General features: G+C 36.7%; 1 protein-coding gene across 1 annotated transcript in view; it reads left to right on the plus strand.

Annotated features, from left to right (window-relative positions):
* The first annotated feature begins 11504 nt into the window (after positions 1-11504).
* The window catches only part of ITGB3BP (integrin subunit beta 3 binding protein), a 38567-nt gene continuing 33563 nt past the window's right edge, over positions 11505-16508 (plus strand). The window contains exon 1 of the mRNA XM_070939494.1: positions 11505-11571. Within this exon, the coding sequence (XP_070795595.1) occupies positions 11564-11571 (8 nt within the window). The 5' untranslated portion in view covers positions 11505-11563. The remainder of the gene's footprint in view (positions 11572-16508) is intronic.

The following is a 16508-nucleotide window of genomic DNA, read 5'->3' on the forward strand; positions in this document are numbered from 1 at the left end:
GTTGTTGACTACATCCATGCATTTTTAGCAGTATAATAATAGACACAAGTAGAAAGAAATTGCAATGGAATAGGTTTCCTGCTACACGTGGACTTTTTCCTTTGCAGTTTGAAAGGATATGCTGTGCCATTGAGGCATTACTGTAGACATGACATGGGATAAGTCTTTCAAAAGGATGCTGAAAGAAGAATGGGAAATATATCAGTCATCGCTGATAATCTCAGGAGCCTAAGTCATCTAGTGCCTTCAACATAAACCCAGATTCCAAAAAGTACTTCTTCGAAATGTACAAGGTATGTTAGTTGGAGGATAACATGTTTTTTCCATCAACAAAATAATACATCCGGAAATTGGAAAGGAAAAACTTTCCAATTTCCTTAAAGGAAACAAATTTCTATCTTTTGCAAAAAAGAGAGAGAGAATAACTACATATTTATTGTGCGATAAAATGACCACCTGGAATACCTTTCATAACTGATGTGAGATTTACTGAAGCTGCAATAGCACAGGTGACTAAAAAGATAGAGCAATGGAAGGACAACTTTTATTTATTTTGTTATTCCCTATCATAAGCCTTTATTAATGACATTTGACAGTAGGCAGAAGCAAAACAAAACACAAATGTGGATGTTATTCATTTCCTAGATATGAGGGTGTTTGTTGGGGCACCTTGTAAGTATAGCCCTCTTGTTTCTTGTGTGGTTTCCAGTTAAGACAAAAATAAAAATAACATCCAAATTGAGTAGGTAAAGCCCTTTAAGTATCTAATTATTGATTTTAAATCCTTTACCCCACAGAAATTTCAGTCTTCAGTCTTGAAGTTTTCTCTAAATTGAGAAACTTATTTTACACGTTCTTATGTGTACTGTCATTCTTATGACAGTACATATTGGTAGTTTTTGGATTGGGTTGAGAATATACATATGTCACATATGATTTATTATCAAATTCCTAACTGTTCTGTCTTGTAGAGAAGTAAGATATTCTTAGTCTGAGAGGTAATTTTGCTGGTATGTGGTATTTGTATTTGTTGGTGCTTGTTTTTTATTTTTATGATCCAATATGTAAGGAGTTCCTTGGAGAACTTTGTATGTTTATACGGGTTGTCTAGCCTATAGAAATGGGCAGCATTCAAGCTATATAAATAAATGAATGCTATCTTCTTACATATCATCTGAGAGTCTTGATTACATAGAAATACAGCCTAAGTTGAACAAACCAAACAAATTTGTTATAGCTACCAGCCTGATAGTTTACCAGCAAGAGATTGGAAAGCTAGGTTCTCATTATTTCTTTATTAGGCTGTTGAAATAGAACCTGTTATCAGTGGTTCAAAACTCTATATTTTCACATACAATATATCATCTTTGAACATACTGGAATTACAGGCTAAATTGTGTAGAGGTTCAAATACCTAAACACAGAGAAAAAATATCCTCAGAGAGGATGCTTTAAAATTTTAATATAGAACAAATGTCACTGCCTAGCAATGTTCAAGATATAAAGGACTTCAGAGTTCAATAACAAATAGAGAGTTGTTATTTGAAACAAAAATGTAACTCCAGAGAACAATCAGTTCAGTCTTCTAGCAGCAGTTACATTATGTGGTCATAACCATTCTCTCTCCCTTACACAGTGGTCTCAAGGTGCACATTTTTAATGCATTTTAACAGTTTCCAACTAATGTTTTTTATTTCTCTAGCTATTATTTTCCGTTGAAAGAAAACTAGTAAAGGTTGAATCAGGAAAGGGAAAACAAATGGGAAAAGATCAATATTAACACTCTACAAATATTGACTTAGCAAAGTGACTTGGTTGCTTTTCTCCCACCGGAATGGGTATTGAATGGATGACTTATTTAAAAGAAATTACCTGTAAAACTTATTAGTCTAGATAATAGTCAATATTTTCAAGCAACAGTGTATATTTACCAATTAATGTCTTCCGATCTGAGCAGGCTTGAAAATATTTCTTTCCAATTACCTTTCCTATAGATGGTTGTGATATATAATCTTTCAGGCTACTTAAGCATTTAAGTATTGAATATATTATTCAATTTTGAATTTCTCAGTGCAATTTTATTCAAGAATGCTTTGCTTTATGGAAAGGTTTAGGTTGTTCTACCAAACTTTCATATCTGCAGAGCCTGTATCTGGTGAGGAAACCATGAAGAACAACGAAACCTTACCTCTGTTCGATTTGCTTCAATAAAACTTTGAAGTTTTGTTGCTCGTGGTATCCATACTAACAAGAGTAATATATGTGATTTGCAGTGACTTCAAGTTCACTGATAATTGGAAATAAACATCTATATCTGCCAAGCAACATTGTACTCAAACATTACAGAATCTATCTGGTTTGAATTAATAAACATTAGAATCCATTTTTTGAAATCAGCATCGTTATAAGGTGTTGGTTATCACCTTTAAAGCGCTCCATGGCATAGGGCCTAGCTATCTTCGAGACCGCCTGCTGCCACCGACAATCTCCCATCGACCCGTGCGCTCCCACAGAGAGGGCCTCCTCGGGGTGCCATCAGCCAAACAGTGCAGGCTGGTGACCCCCAGGGGGAGGGCCTTCTCTGTGGGGGCACCTACCCTCTGGAATCAATTGCCTCCAGAGATAAGGAGAATCCAAGACCTCGGTGCCTTCCGCCGTGCCCTTAAAACCTTCCTTTTCCAGCAAGCCGGGCTGGCCTAATTTTTTTTTAAGTGTTTTTAGTGTTTTGTTTATTGTTTTTAATTAATGGGGCCAAATTTATATATGTATATTTTAATTGTATTTTAATATTTGTACTTGATGTTTTTACTTGGCTGTTCACCGCCCTGAGTCCTCAGGGAGAAGGGCGGTATACAAATTCAAAATAAAATAAATAAAAAATAAATGATACTAAAGGGAGCTCTAGTTTAGTGACCATAATTGGGACTGGCAGTCTGGCTGCTAAGCGCTACAGTTACTAAATGGAAAAATCACATGACTGATGGTCTTATGACCTTATTTCCCCTTCAGTTGTTAACTGAAGCAACATGGTTGCTAAGCAAAGAATCACATGACTGCAAATTATGATTTTACTTCCTCCTTTTCTAATAACTGCTTGTGACAAAGCATGGGATGGTGATCACTTAACCATGGGATGCTACATTGGCCATAAATATGAAGGATGGTTTTTTTCTTTCATGTTTCTAACTTTGAATGGTTGCTGCATGAGGCAGGCATTAAGCAAAGACTACCTGTATGTCTTCTCATTATGAAGGAAAGTTCCCTAGGTTATGTTTTTTTTCTCAATTATAAAACTAAAGTCTGAATAGAATATTCTCTGAAATTGAAAAAAGTTATCAGTAAATGAATAAGATGAACTAACTTGTTAAATGACTGAGTATAATGAAACTTCCTAAGCTCATATCATTTGCCCTATATTTATTGCTTGAATTTGGATATAAAAGCAGAGCACTGCTAGTACGTTTCCATAATCTTATTTGCTATTTTCTAAGCTGTAATTATATTATTTGAGTTATACTATTTAAGCAAAAAAGAAACATTTATGGAACTTTTATACTATTTCCTTTTCAATTGAGGGAAGAACACAAATTAATATACAAATCACAGCCACTGATGATACTTCAGTAGTACTGAGTCCATTTAATTTCACAGGGACAGGCAAATATTTAATTAAGCTTATTGCACTACAGTCAATGGCACAGTTAAATGTTTTCTGCTGGCTGCATCACAACCAATATTTGAAGTAAAATCTACTCAATCTCTGTTAAATCAATGGATTGACAAACAGATGGTTGATATACTGTATCTTATGTTCAATTGTTTTTTCAATTTTTGAACACAAGTGATACATGAGTCAACTCATTATATACAAAGAAAAGAACTAGAATGACAGATACCAGCAAGTTTTTTTTTAAGTCAGTGGCAATAATGACAAATTATAATTTCTGACATTAATGAAGCTAAAGTTATCAATGAAATAATGGTGCAAAACTGACTGTCCACTGTAAAATATAGTGTAGTAGTATCTAATATTTATTATTGTAACAGGCCTTTGAGATGGATTTTGCCCGGCTTGCTGAAGGACTGTACAATAAAGCAAAATATTCACATTTGTTGAAACTGATACATTTGGTTTTTTTCAAAGCAATCCAAATTTGTAGTGATTTGAATTTCACTCATGATTATAGTATTATTTAAATCGATTGTGAACTATTTAAAATTCATTAGCACAATAAAGTAACAGAGTCCAGTAGATTTTATTCTGCTAGTTGTTGACAACTATAGTGGGTAGTGCACTTCTCCGTTTCATTAGCGCAATACCAGAAACAAAATAAAAATTTGTATTTTTGCAATCATTCTTGAATTAACAGGTTTTGGGGTAAAAATTATGTTGACTTATCTTTTTCCAATTGCCACATTGCCCTGAGGGTCACAATTTGGTTTCTAAAATTACAGGTATAGTTCTGTTTTACTGGCTTCAATCCACCTTATATGCAGGTATAACATGTGACACACCTGTTCATTACTGATGAAATCTATTATAAAACAGATTTGTATGGAGGCTTTAGCTATCTGATTCCTAGCAGTTTTATCAATACACAGAAAAACAGTATATATTGGGGCATATGAAGAAAAACCTGCATCTGAAACAATTTACAGCACCTATTTACATTTTTAAATCATATCTAGAAATATTGATCACAATCCATGCATTTTCTTTAGGCACTGTATTACCTAATGGCACTTTTACCTTTTTTTTTTTTTTTTGAACAGCAGCCTCCAATGTTAAATGATTAACTGCAATCTGAATTCTGCTAAGTTTCCAGCATAGTTTGTGAGAAGACTTCAGGTATGGGGGGAGGGGGGATCCTCTAAAGGCCTGGCAGCATTTATATATACTTTCCACTGTTCATATTTTGCGATTAACCATTACATGGTATTTTTTGCTATATGGCTATTTTAGTTACCTGAAGAGGTTGCTTAGCTTCCTTCTTTGACACAAAGTTCATTTTTAAAAAAACCTGGGGAAATCCCAACTCTCTAGAGAGATACTGTAAAATTCTGTTACCTGCATATTATTTGTACTTCCTGGGAACTATACTTGCTGTGAAATGCTAACTTGCCTCCAAAGACTTTTAAAACAAGGTCTTTTACATTACTCTTTAAATGTACTTGTAAAGAACAATTGGATGCTGGTAAGTGCCTTGAGATATTTTCACCTAGTTCAGAACCTTCTATTTCAGCAAGTAGTTACAATTCATTTATGTACCTCATTTTGAAGAATATTGAAAGTTTGGTGTGGTGGATAAGGCATCAGTCTAGAAAGTGGGGAACTGAGATGTAGTCCTGCCTTAAGCATCTAGACAGTTGAGTGACCTTGGGCTAGTCAGTCCTAGGAAGGCAATTATGGCAAACCACTTCTGAAAAACTTTGCCAAGAAAAGTGCAGAGATTTGTCCAGGTAGTCTCAGAGAATCTGACATGATTGAAGGGGGGGGGGGGAATTAAGCATACCCATTATATATGTCATAAATATTACAAATTATAAAACAGAATTTATCTTATTTATCAACCATCATGCCTTCTGTCTCATTCTAGCAATTTGACTCTTTTATCAGTAGTTTGATATAACTAACAGATGTTCTTCAGATATCTCTAATTATATAAAAAGGTTGAACTGTACTGAATAGATCTTTACATGGGCATTGGGAAATATTTGTACTCAAGGGCCATGTGGACAAAGATGAAAGAAACATCAGGGAAAATGATCACACAATCATCTTTAATATGCAGATTAGCAAAACCTAATGCTGATATTTGATCATTACTAACTGTAAAAAACCACAAATACCCACCAAGTAAGAGAATTACAAAAGAATTTTTGACAAAAACTTTTTTTTTTTGGTATACTGGATAAATATATCAAAAAATTTAAAAGTATGTTTTTCTTATTTGCTCGGTATCAATTTCTTGCAAACTCAGCATGTTCTTGTAAATGAGGGGTAGACAACCCATGAAACTTATGACCCCAGAAAACTGTAGGAATACCATATATCAATTTGATTAGTGATTTGCAACGATCTGTGATTTGCAGCAAATGACTAATTTGGGGCAATGGTTTTTCTCCCAGTTTTTAAATGAAATAATCCACAGGTATATTAATCGTATAGCAGGGTTAATGCAACTATTTTGAGCCAAATTCTATGATCCTCTCCATGGCGCATACCTAGCACATGGTTGGATGGGGAAGCAGAAAGTAAACATCCTCTGAAAAAGGATTCTCTTCCTCCTTGGAACTCATTTGTTTATCATAATTAATCCTTCCAGATGTGCTCCTGATACCTCACACTTTAGATCCAACAACACTGTATAATAACAATGGAGGGCAGATAAGACAGTCAGTCAGCAGGCTGAGGATCTAAAATATGCTACAATGGTTTCAGCATATGAATCTATGTTTCCCAGATATAAGATGAAATGGTGAATTAAACACTCACATGCCATGCATCACTGATATTTTAACACACGGGTGTCAAGCTCGCCATGTCACGTTGCCGTCATGTGACATTTCATGACATTTTTCCCATTTGTGGAGCTGGGGTGGGCGTGGCCTGTGTGTGACACATTTGGCCACCAGTTTGACACCCCTGTTAAACACTTTAATATTTAAATTAAAAAACACCTAAATCTGTTATTTTGATTCAGTTTTCCAAGCTACTTTTAGAGACAGCTAAATAAGCTGCTCTGCAATCTTTACAAAATAATGCATCTTCATAATGCTGATTTTTTTTTTACTTCAGAATTTTTAGAGAATGGCATTTGTTTACAGAATGGCAATGTAGTGCTCTTCTGACTAAGTCACCAGACATCCTGTGAATAATGCAAACATATTTAGAGCCCATTTCTTTTATTTGGAAGCTTCACTACACATCACCATCTGTCCATCCCCTCTGGTTATGGGAAATACATTAAAAATTAGTCATTGTACTTCATTTCTGTAAAAAGAAATCTTCACAAACTTCCATTTATTTATATTTCCATACAAAAATGTAACATTAGCATACTGCTATTAAACCACAGTGGTTCTGGAACAGTTCACAATAATAATATCAAACTCATAGTTCAATCATTCTGCCAAAACCCAGATTTTAGGTGCAATTACAAAATGCATTTCATTAAAATAAATCATAGCATCATGAAAACATGCAAAAATGAAAATCCATGAAATTGGTACAAGGTAATGTTCTACAGGGAATTGTTAAGCCTCCCAAGACAAACCTGAAGGTACCAAACTCCCTGTCTCCTGGAGACTTCACACACACTCTTGCTTTGGAGTAATACACAGGATTACAATTCTTGCTGCAAACTTTTCCAGTTGTACAGGTAATCCTTGATTTATGACCACAATTGGGACTGGACCTTCCACCACTAAACATGTGAATTGTGCCTGATTATATGACTTTTTTGCCATGGTCATTAAGCAAATCATTGCAATTGTTAAGTGAATCTGGCTTGCCCCATTGACTTTGCATGTCAGAAGCCATTTGGGAAGATTGCAAATGGTGATCATGTGACCCTGGGGCGCTGCAACTGTTATAAATACATGCCAGTTGCCAAGCAGCCAACATTTTATTACATGATTACCAGGACATTGCAATGGTCGTAAGTCTGAAGACCAGTCATGAGTCACGTTTTTCAGCACCATCATAATTTTGAATGGTTGCTAAATGAATAATCATATGTCAAGGACTATCTGTACCTTGCTGATATCATTTCCCTAATCTGAGTGTATGAGAGGTAGGGCTCACACACTGCGCTGCCTTTCTGAAGACTAAACAACCAGAATGCAAAAATTAAATATATTTCAATTGTGCCAACTGCTGACCATATCCACCCAGCAACTGGGCAGAGAACCCCTTGCTAAAATTTTTGAAGCCCACCCCTGACCATAACTGACAAGCTATCATGGTAAGCTTTACATGCTAAGACCAAAACATATACTTTACAATTCTTTACAATCTAATTTCATGTATTTAATTAATAATACAAACTCCACTAAACTGAATAGATTTGCCTTTTAGAAATAATGTTTAAAAATTCAGTTCTTTTTTGACTAGAACTGGCCCAGATTCAAATTCCCAAACAGCTATGAACTCACTGACTCTGGATTACTTACTATACTTATCCTACAATATTGTTTAAATGGGAAATTCTCTAGAATTCCTCAGAGGAAAGATGAAATATAAAATAATTATAACACCTGAATGGGAATTATTGTGGCACATTTGTTCCCCTATGTAGATCAGTGAACCCCAACCTTTACGGCTTGGCGGCCTAGCCAGGTGGTGGTGGAAAAAGGAACAGGACTGCGCAAGTGGCAGCCCGCCATGCACACTTGCATGTAGGCCTGCACTTGTGCAAATCAAGCTGCATGTACACTGGCCTTCCACTTGTGGAGTTGTGAGCATGCGCACCGGCCTGCTCCTTGCACAAGATAAGCTGCACGTGTGCGCCTGCCAGTTGCAAACAGGCCACAGCCCAGTAATGGAACATGGCCTGGGGTTTGGGGACTCCTGATGTACATTATTGAATTGCTAAGCACACATCAATAAAAATAGGTTTTGTTTAAGATACTGTAAACGTTCAGCCAATTATTGCCAGAATTTGATTATCTTTGATGCAGAGTTAGTTGTGGTTTCTGTTTTCCAGAAAAGAGTCAAGTGAATGTAAATTCAGTAGGTCTATGGAAAACAGCACTACATCATCTACTAGTGACAACCTGTACAGCATTTCTTTTTAAATAATTATAATTGAGCAAGTCTTTTTCTCGTGTATAACTAGTAAATGTTAATTGTCATTTTCTTTTTTACCAATAATGATTTAAGCTTTTAGAAGACCATCACAAAGTGCATTAAACTGTAGCATACTGTACTGTTGGTAGAACAGCCTGTAAAATCATTTTATCCAGGGCTGAGTCTGAAAAATATATTCTGGTATAATAAATTGAATACATCAAGTTCAGTAAGAAGACAACAATAGGTTGGGACCCCTTCAGGACTCATTGGAGCCTTACTTAAGAGGCCTAAATCACTTGCAACTTTTTGAATTATCTAAGCCTTTTACACTTGGGAAAGAAAGATAATAATCACTTATCATGGATAAAGTACCCTATTTATAACAACTATTCGCCTTGCTTGACAGTTTCATATTATAGTGGCATAAGGAGTACCCCAGGGACGCAGTCCAGTTACTGCAAACTTGTGTCACTATAATAATTAAGGACCAGTGTTAGCACACACAAAGGAGTTCTAGCCAATGAGTGAACAAAAGAATGTTAATTTTATGGTCATCCATTCCATCAAGTATGAACGTGTGTCTCTGCTCATGAACTCTTGTCATTATTTAGCCATTTCTCATTTGGGCAGTTATGCAGTATGCAGATTATTTAAGTAGAAGAAAGCTTTTTCACTATGGTTATTCAAATAAAAGCTGCATTGAAAGTTCAATAAAAAATATTGCTAGAAATAATTTTTGCGAGGCTAATATGGTGTGAAGCCAGACGTGGAATTTTCAAAGTCTAATTCCTATTATTTCTCCAGAGTAATTATCTCATATTTACACTTAAAACTATTTTCTCTTCATAATGCTTTTCTGAGTCATTTATTTATCTATCAGCAAGACCAGAACACAACCATGCACATCTAATAATTCATATTGAATATTCTGCCATGTAGTCCTCCCAATACGTTATTGATGTTACCTTGATATACTAGAGTAGTAAATCTGATTTGTACTAAAGGAAACTGTTAGTTCCTACACTTGTTCACTCTGCACAGTTGAGGCGTTGCAGGATTAGGTAGTAGTTGTTACTCAACTAATATGTCTTCTCTCAGGTATTACCTATAACATGGCCACAACTGAATGAAAATGGCAAACAATATAAACGTGATTCTATTATGCTTCAGATTATAGCACAAACCTGCAGTCTAATGAAGATCTATGCTTATAAGTATATTGATTGGGAGCTGTCCAGAATTGGCAAAAGGATGTGCAGCTATATAAATGTTTTAAATAAACCTCAATAAAATAAATTAATTGCATCTGACAAAATATTACTCAAAAGTGATGATAATTAGTAACTGAGGGAGGGGGAAACCAATGTTTATTCCATAATCTATAAGAGAGATGAGTGAATCACAGGATCATTGAAGGAAAAGGATAGCTGGAGGTATTGTTGAGTTGTTTTAATGAGAACTCTCGATATTAGTGGAGAACTAATTTTACAAATTGGGAAACAGCAAAGTTGTATTATTGTATAGAAATGTTGATGTGCTCAATAGGTAGCCAGAAATAGGTAAAGCTGGGGAGGCTCAGATGCAATGACTCATTTAACATTTAATTATACCTTAAATTTACATATAATTGAGAGCCAGTGTGGTATAGTGAATCGTTCTGGATAGCGAGATGGGCAGGAACGATGGTTAGGGTCAGCAAAAGTTATCTCTCAATCTGCAATGAATCAGTGTGATGACATTCTATAACATTGAATACAAAGGGCTTTATTCTGCTGTGCATTGATTCAGGGCAGCAATAACATATGACTATTATTACAAGCAACTGTTCTTGTAGATTCTTTGACCATTGGCCACAGTGCCATTATTCAAATCCTATACCAGATCCCATTGGGGAAACAGCTAATTCCTAGGATATCACATAGACACTGACTCATCTATGCAATAAAAAAACCTTAAACTTTGTTAGAAATCGGTTCCAAAACTCTTTTTTACAAAATTAGTATTTACACTTGGAACTGGCAGTTAGTCAAAACATTGCAAGGCATGTATAGAGAGCTTTTTCTTTCCAGAGCACAAGCATGTCTATCCATAGGATATCTGAGATAACGTTCACTTTTTATTTACTACAGTATTTTCCCACACCTGAAAAAAATATAATTTTCCTTTCAGTTATTCATGATGTTATTTAAACCTTTGTTAGTGCGCCCACGTGTGTATAACAAGAGTAATGCAATAAAATGCTCAACTGAGAACTGAATAGTTGCAAGAGCGCATTGGTCAGAGTATTAAAATACCAGACAGCAGCCTTAATTTCATCTGTGAAACATCAAAGGGCCTAAAACACTGCAATTCTTTTCAGGAAAACTTATCGCTTACAGAATTCGTCTTAACCACTTAAGGATAAACATCAACCCAATAATCAATGATTATTTTCATTGTGACTTTGCTTGATCTTTCCTAAAATAAAATCCAGAGTTTTAAGACAGCTTATTTTCTGTTTCTTGCCACTGCTCGCCTGCAAATAACTACGGGAAATTTTATCTTGCTGAAAATCTGATGGTAGTCGAAAAGGGCAAGAGGAAAAGAGAACGATAACAGCGAGCAGAATAAAGAGCTTCGGCCGCTCATGCTAAAAACCAAGCAAAGAGGAACTCCGTTTTCAGGCTGGGGGTTGATGTTCCCGCCCGGCCGCTTTTGAGCGGTGCACCGTTTGGACTTGGGGCGGGAGTCTCAGCTTCGCTGCCGAGGAAAGGCTTGGAAGTGGTCCTGATGCCGCGGTAAGAGGGAAATTGGGGTGAGGGAGCAGTGGAGGGGCACCATTGCAGCGGATTGGCTGGCAGCGCAGGGGCGAGGTTGGGTATGCTGGTCGAATTTAAATTCGAACGCAGCCGAAGACCAACGAGTTCTAATGGTGCCACGGACTGTCAGTTGAGAGCAGGGGTCTCCAAACTTGGCAACTTTTAAGACTTGTGGACTTCAACTCCCAGAATTCCTCAGCTAGCTTGCTGTCGGAGGAATTCTGGGAGTTGAAGTCCACAAGTCTTAAAAGTTGCCAAGTTTGGAGACCCCTGATTAAGAGTGTCTGTTAACCGGAGGACGGACAGAGACCTATTGCATTAATAACTGTTCCACTACACCGACAAGAGGAGTGTATTTAGGTGCTGTTGTTATAGGTGTTGAGACTGTCGAAAGAGTGCAGAGAAAAGCAACAAAGATGATTAGCGGACTGGAGGCTAACACATATAAAGAACGGTTGCTGGAATTGGGTATGTCTAGTTTAATGAAAAGAAGGATTAGGGGTGCCAGGATAGTGTTGAGATATCTCAGAGGTTGCCACAAAAAAGAGGGGGTCAATCTATTCTCCAAAGCACCTGAGGGCAGGACAAGAATCAATGGATGGAAACTAATCAAGGAGAGAAGCAACCTAGAACTAAGGAGAAATTTCCTGCAGAGCAATTAACCAGTGGAACGACTTGCCTCCAGAAGTTGTGGGTAGGTCCAACACTGGAAGTTTTTAAGAAGAGATTGGACAACCATTTGTCTGAAATGGTTAAAGGGTTTCCTACTTGAGCAGGGGATTGAATTTGCAGACCTCCAAGGTCCCTTCCAACTCTGTTATTCTATTCTAGGTAAGATGCACCTGGAAAAGTGTTTTCTTGACAAGGTTTTTGGGAAGTGGTTTGCCATTGCCTGTTGCTTAGGTCTAAAGGGTGACTGATCCAAGAAGGCCAGTTCATTGGCTTTGTGTCTAAGGTAGGACTAGAACTCATGGTCTCCTGGTTTTTAGCCTGGTGCCTTAACCTTTACACTAAGCTGCAGCTGAGAGTGCTATTAATGCATGTATATATAGAAATAACTATGGGAGTTGTGCTTTGGAGTGTTTACAGCCGTTGAGTTTCCTCTGCCCCATGGTAATAAATATTTCTAACAGTGAATCGCCTCCACCAGTCTGGTGTCCTCCAAATGTATTATATTAGCAGCCCAATAATTTCCAGCCTAAGTGGCTTTTCAATTTGGGAATGATATGAAAAGGGCATTATATTGTGAAAAACTTCTATGAACATATGGGATAGAATATTCAGGTGAAAAGTGATTTCCACCTACTTGTTGCTAGAGAGCCAAACATGCTTTAGCTTGATAAATTAGGAAAAAGTCCTGCTGAGATTTATAATGTTTGAGGATTTCCCTTTTTTTTTGTTTACTTGAAAAGGTAAAAAATACAACACATACAACACACATACCTCATTTTGTTTCCTAGTATGAAATGAAGCATTCTTTTCCACCTCTCTTCATTTGATAGTATTTTAGCTACTAATACAAAAGATGGCTTCCAGGCCTGACATTAGCATTGATGAGAATTCCCATTTAAATGCTTGTCCTAAACATTTACTTTTGAGACTTTATATTGTTTCAGAAAAGTTTATATATTTAGCATAATAAAAGGATAGATGAGGTTAGTCCTGTTCTTTGGGTTCACACATCACATTAAATCATGGTGGCTTAGCACAATGTTATTAGGATCTTCAGCAACCTATGATTAAATATATGATTCCAACTAATATGTATAGTTTTTATTTTTGAACCAAGCATTCCTCTTGACAGTTGCTGCTGCTGGGAAATATACAATAATGATGATCCATTGAGTAAACATAACTTATTCATAATTTTCACTGACCACTAACTATTGGGGTTGGATTCATATCATAGGCTATGCTAAACTATAGTTTATGGTTTAGTTTGGCAGGCAAACGCAGGTAGTGCTATCCTAGTAAGATGTGCAATTAAAGTAAAAAGTGAGCAACATCAAACTTTGTGTTTATACAAAAAATGCTAGACAATAATCTGCTTGACAATTTGGTTGATTTTGGCTTTAAATATTATGTGAATCCAGCCATAATCAGCATATATATTCATTAGCAAGAGCTTTAAAAATGTTCAGGCATATGTACATATGTGCGCTGACATATATTTGACATACTTCTATTAATTCTCCAAGTAGTCAATTTTTGGTGACTGGAAGTTCTACTTAACATGATGGAGGAGAGCTAAGGATTAAATTCTGAAGTAATAAGGCAAATTGCTCCAGTATGTAGGTAAATAAACAAGATTTTTTTTTATTTGGCCTTGATACTGTGAGGAGTCTTTACTTTTAAACTATGCCAGGTCTATTTCAGGATTTGCTCTACAATTTTATAGTTCTTTAAAATCAGAGATGCAGAAAATGTGGCCCAAAATCTGCAAAATCATGCTCCAAAAGGCAAGACAAGAAACAATGGTTGGAAACTAACCAAGGAGAGAAGCAACCTAGAATTTAAAAGGCATTTTCTAACGTGAGAGCTCAAAAAAGAGATTGGACAACCAATCTGAAATGGTATAGGACCGTGATGGCGAACCTATGGCACGCGTGCCACAGGTGGCACGTGGAGCCATATCAGTGGGCGCACAAGCATTGCCCTAGGTCAGCTGCAGTGCACATGAGCGCGCAGGCCAACTGATTTCCTTCCGGGCACACTGGAAGTTGGCAAATGGGCCATTTCCGGCCTCCAGAGGGCCTCCAGGGGGGTGGGGAAGGCCGTTTTCATTCCTAGAAAGCCTCTGGAGCCTGGGGAGGGCGAAAAAACGGGCCTACTGGGCCCACCGGGCCATCACGTGCCAAAAACAGGGGGAGTATGGGGTGGTCGCACATGCATGTGCGGGTGGTGGTGGGGCGCATTGAATTGTGGGTGTGGGCATGCACATGTGCGACCCCCCCCCGGCGTAACCTCCGCTTTTGGCACGCGACGTCAAAAAGGTTAGCCATCACTGGTATAGGATATTCTGCTCGAGAAGGAGCTTGGACTAGAAGACCTCCAAGATCCCTTTCAACTCTACTATTCTATATTCTATGTTCTGCATGTGACTCATTAATATTTCAGATTTTCCCAGAATGACTTGGATCAAATTCTAGATCTTGTATTTCCATTGCTGAGGGATTATAAGGTGTACAGTATAATGGATGTCTGAACTATTTCAAAAGCTTAATGTAGCCATAGAAATGGTGATAGTAATAATTTATTATGGTTGACCAGAATTCTCAGAGTTATTCACATAATTACTTTCTATTTTGAATAAAACCAAGAACATAAAATTATAACTAGGTCACTGAGGCAATCAGGGCATATTTAATTTATAGGCAGTGTAAAAAAAATCTAACTACATTCAAAGAAATAAAATTTACAGGTATGATAAAAGCAACTGTACCAAAAATAATTCAAAATTGTCCGGATACTTTGCCAACTAGGGAATTATGAAGCAAGTCCTTGTGTTCTTATAGAAGGAATTACTGGCCATGAACTATGGATTCAGTGGATCCTTTCCCACAAGGGTACAACCTCAACTTGTAAGATTTTTTTGCCTTGAGACCAGCTTTTCAAAGCGCATTGAAATATGTTAATGTTCTTTTGGGTTTAGGGACCCTTATTTGGTTTAAGTATCTTGCTGGTTCAAAAAAAGGCAGTTGACTTCTCAGAAACACTTTCTTGGGTAGGGCAGATTGATCTCATCAGGCGTTCAAATTTGTAACACTTTAAAACTATATGATTGTCATAGAAATATGAATTCTAGCTGCTTTTCATGTAATGCAGATTATACATTTTTTTCATATAGACTTATTGATGTAACACTTGTAGATTCCTTGAGGTTAAATGTGCAGAACAGCTATATGCTGCTGTTTTGGATTGCTGATTCTCAAGATGGCCAAAAAAATGAATATACCATGGTTCATAACATAATATGTTTGAGACTGCTAAGAAGGTTATAGGATTTCCTTCAGAGCAAAAAAACAAAACAAAAAAACCACACCAAACTATTGGTGGAATAGGTGACCTGGTGCCTTAAATTAGAAGTTACTATCTCCAGTCTTGCTGCTGAGAGATGATGGGAAGCTTCAAAACATTCAAAATATGCCAAATTTCCAATATTTTGTTGTCACACCAGCTTTAATGAATGGGTATATGTGCACTTTATCTCATAAGAACATAAGAATTCCATGTCTCAACTGAGCCTATACTCAAAAGACAGAAAGTGGTTCCAAGACTTGTTAATCATTTATGATCGGTTCCGTTGAAATCATCTGAGCAAGAGTGTTATGACTTTCACATCATTGGATTTCTTGGAAAATAAATTTAAAGATTTATTTATTTAAAAAGGGAACATGCTGCTAAGAATTTTGTGAAATTGTTTTACATTTACCAATAGAAGAAAGTATACGTAGCTTAAGGTTGAATAGTGGAGTCCTTGGTGTTCTCTGACCTTAGTTGTTTGATCATAGATGTTTCATTACCTGACTAGGTACCATCATTGATACTAGTGAGCGTGGTGTTTACTCTGGGTTTTCTCCTTAGTACCCTGATCCTGAAAGCCTATGAAGAATTAAGGACGCCAAGGAAAAATATGTACTCTAATCAAAGGAAGTATGAATGAGAAAACCATTCCCCTACCAACAATGGCAAAGTAAGTTGCTGTTTATAAACAGGGAGCAAACACCACACTCAGTATCACTAATGAGTATGTACTCTGTACAATGTACCTAGTCAGGTAATGAAATATCTGTAAGCAAACAAGATCAAAGAATACCAAAGACTCAACTGTTCAGCTTTTATTGTCTCTTGGCAAGAATATGAGTGTCTCTTACCGTGAAAATATAAATACCATACAACTTACAGTATCTTATTCT

This window comes from Pituophis catenifer, unplaced genomic scaffold (assembly GCF_029215685.1).
Source record: "Pituophis catenifer annectens isolate HBS135680 unplaced genomic scaffold, rPitCat1.0.hap2 SCAF_3, whole genome shotgun sequence".
Lineage (NCBI taxonomy): Eukaryota > Metazoa > Chordata > Lepidosauria > Squamata > Colubridae > Pituophis > Pituophis catenifer.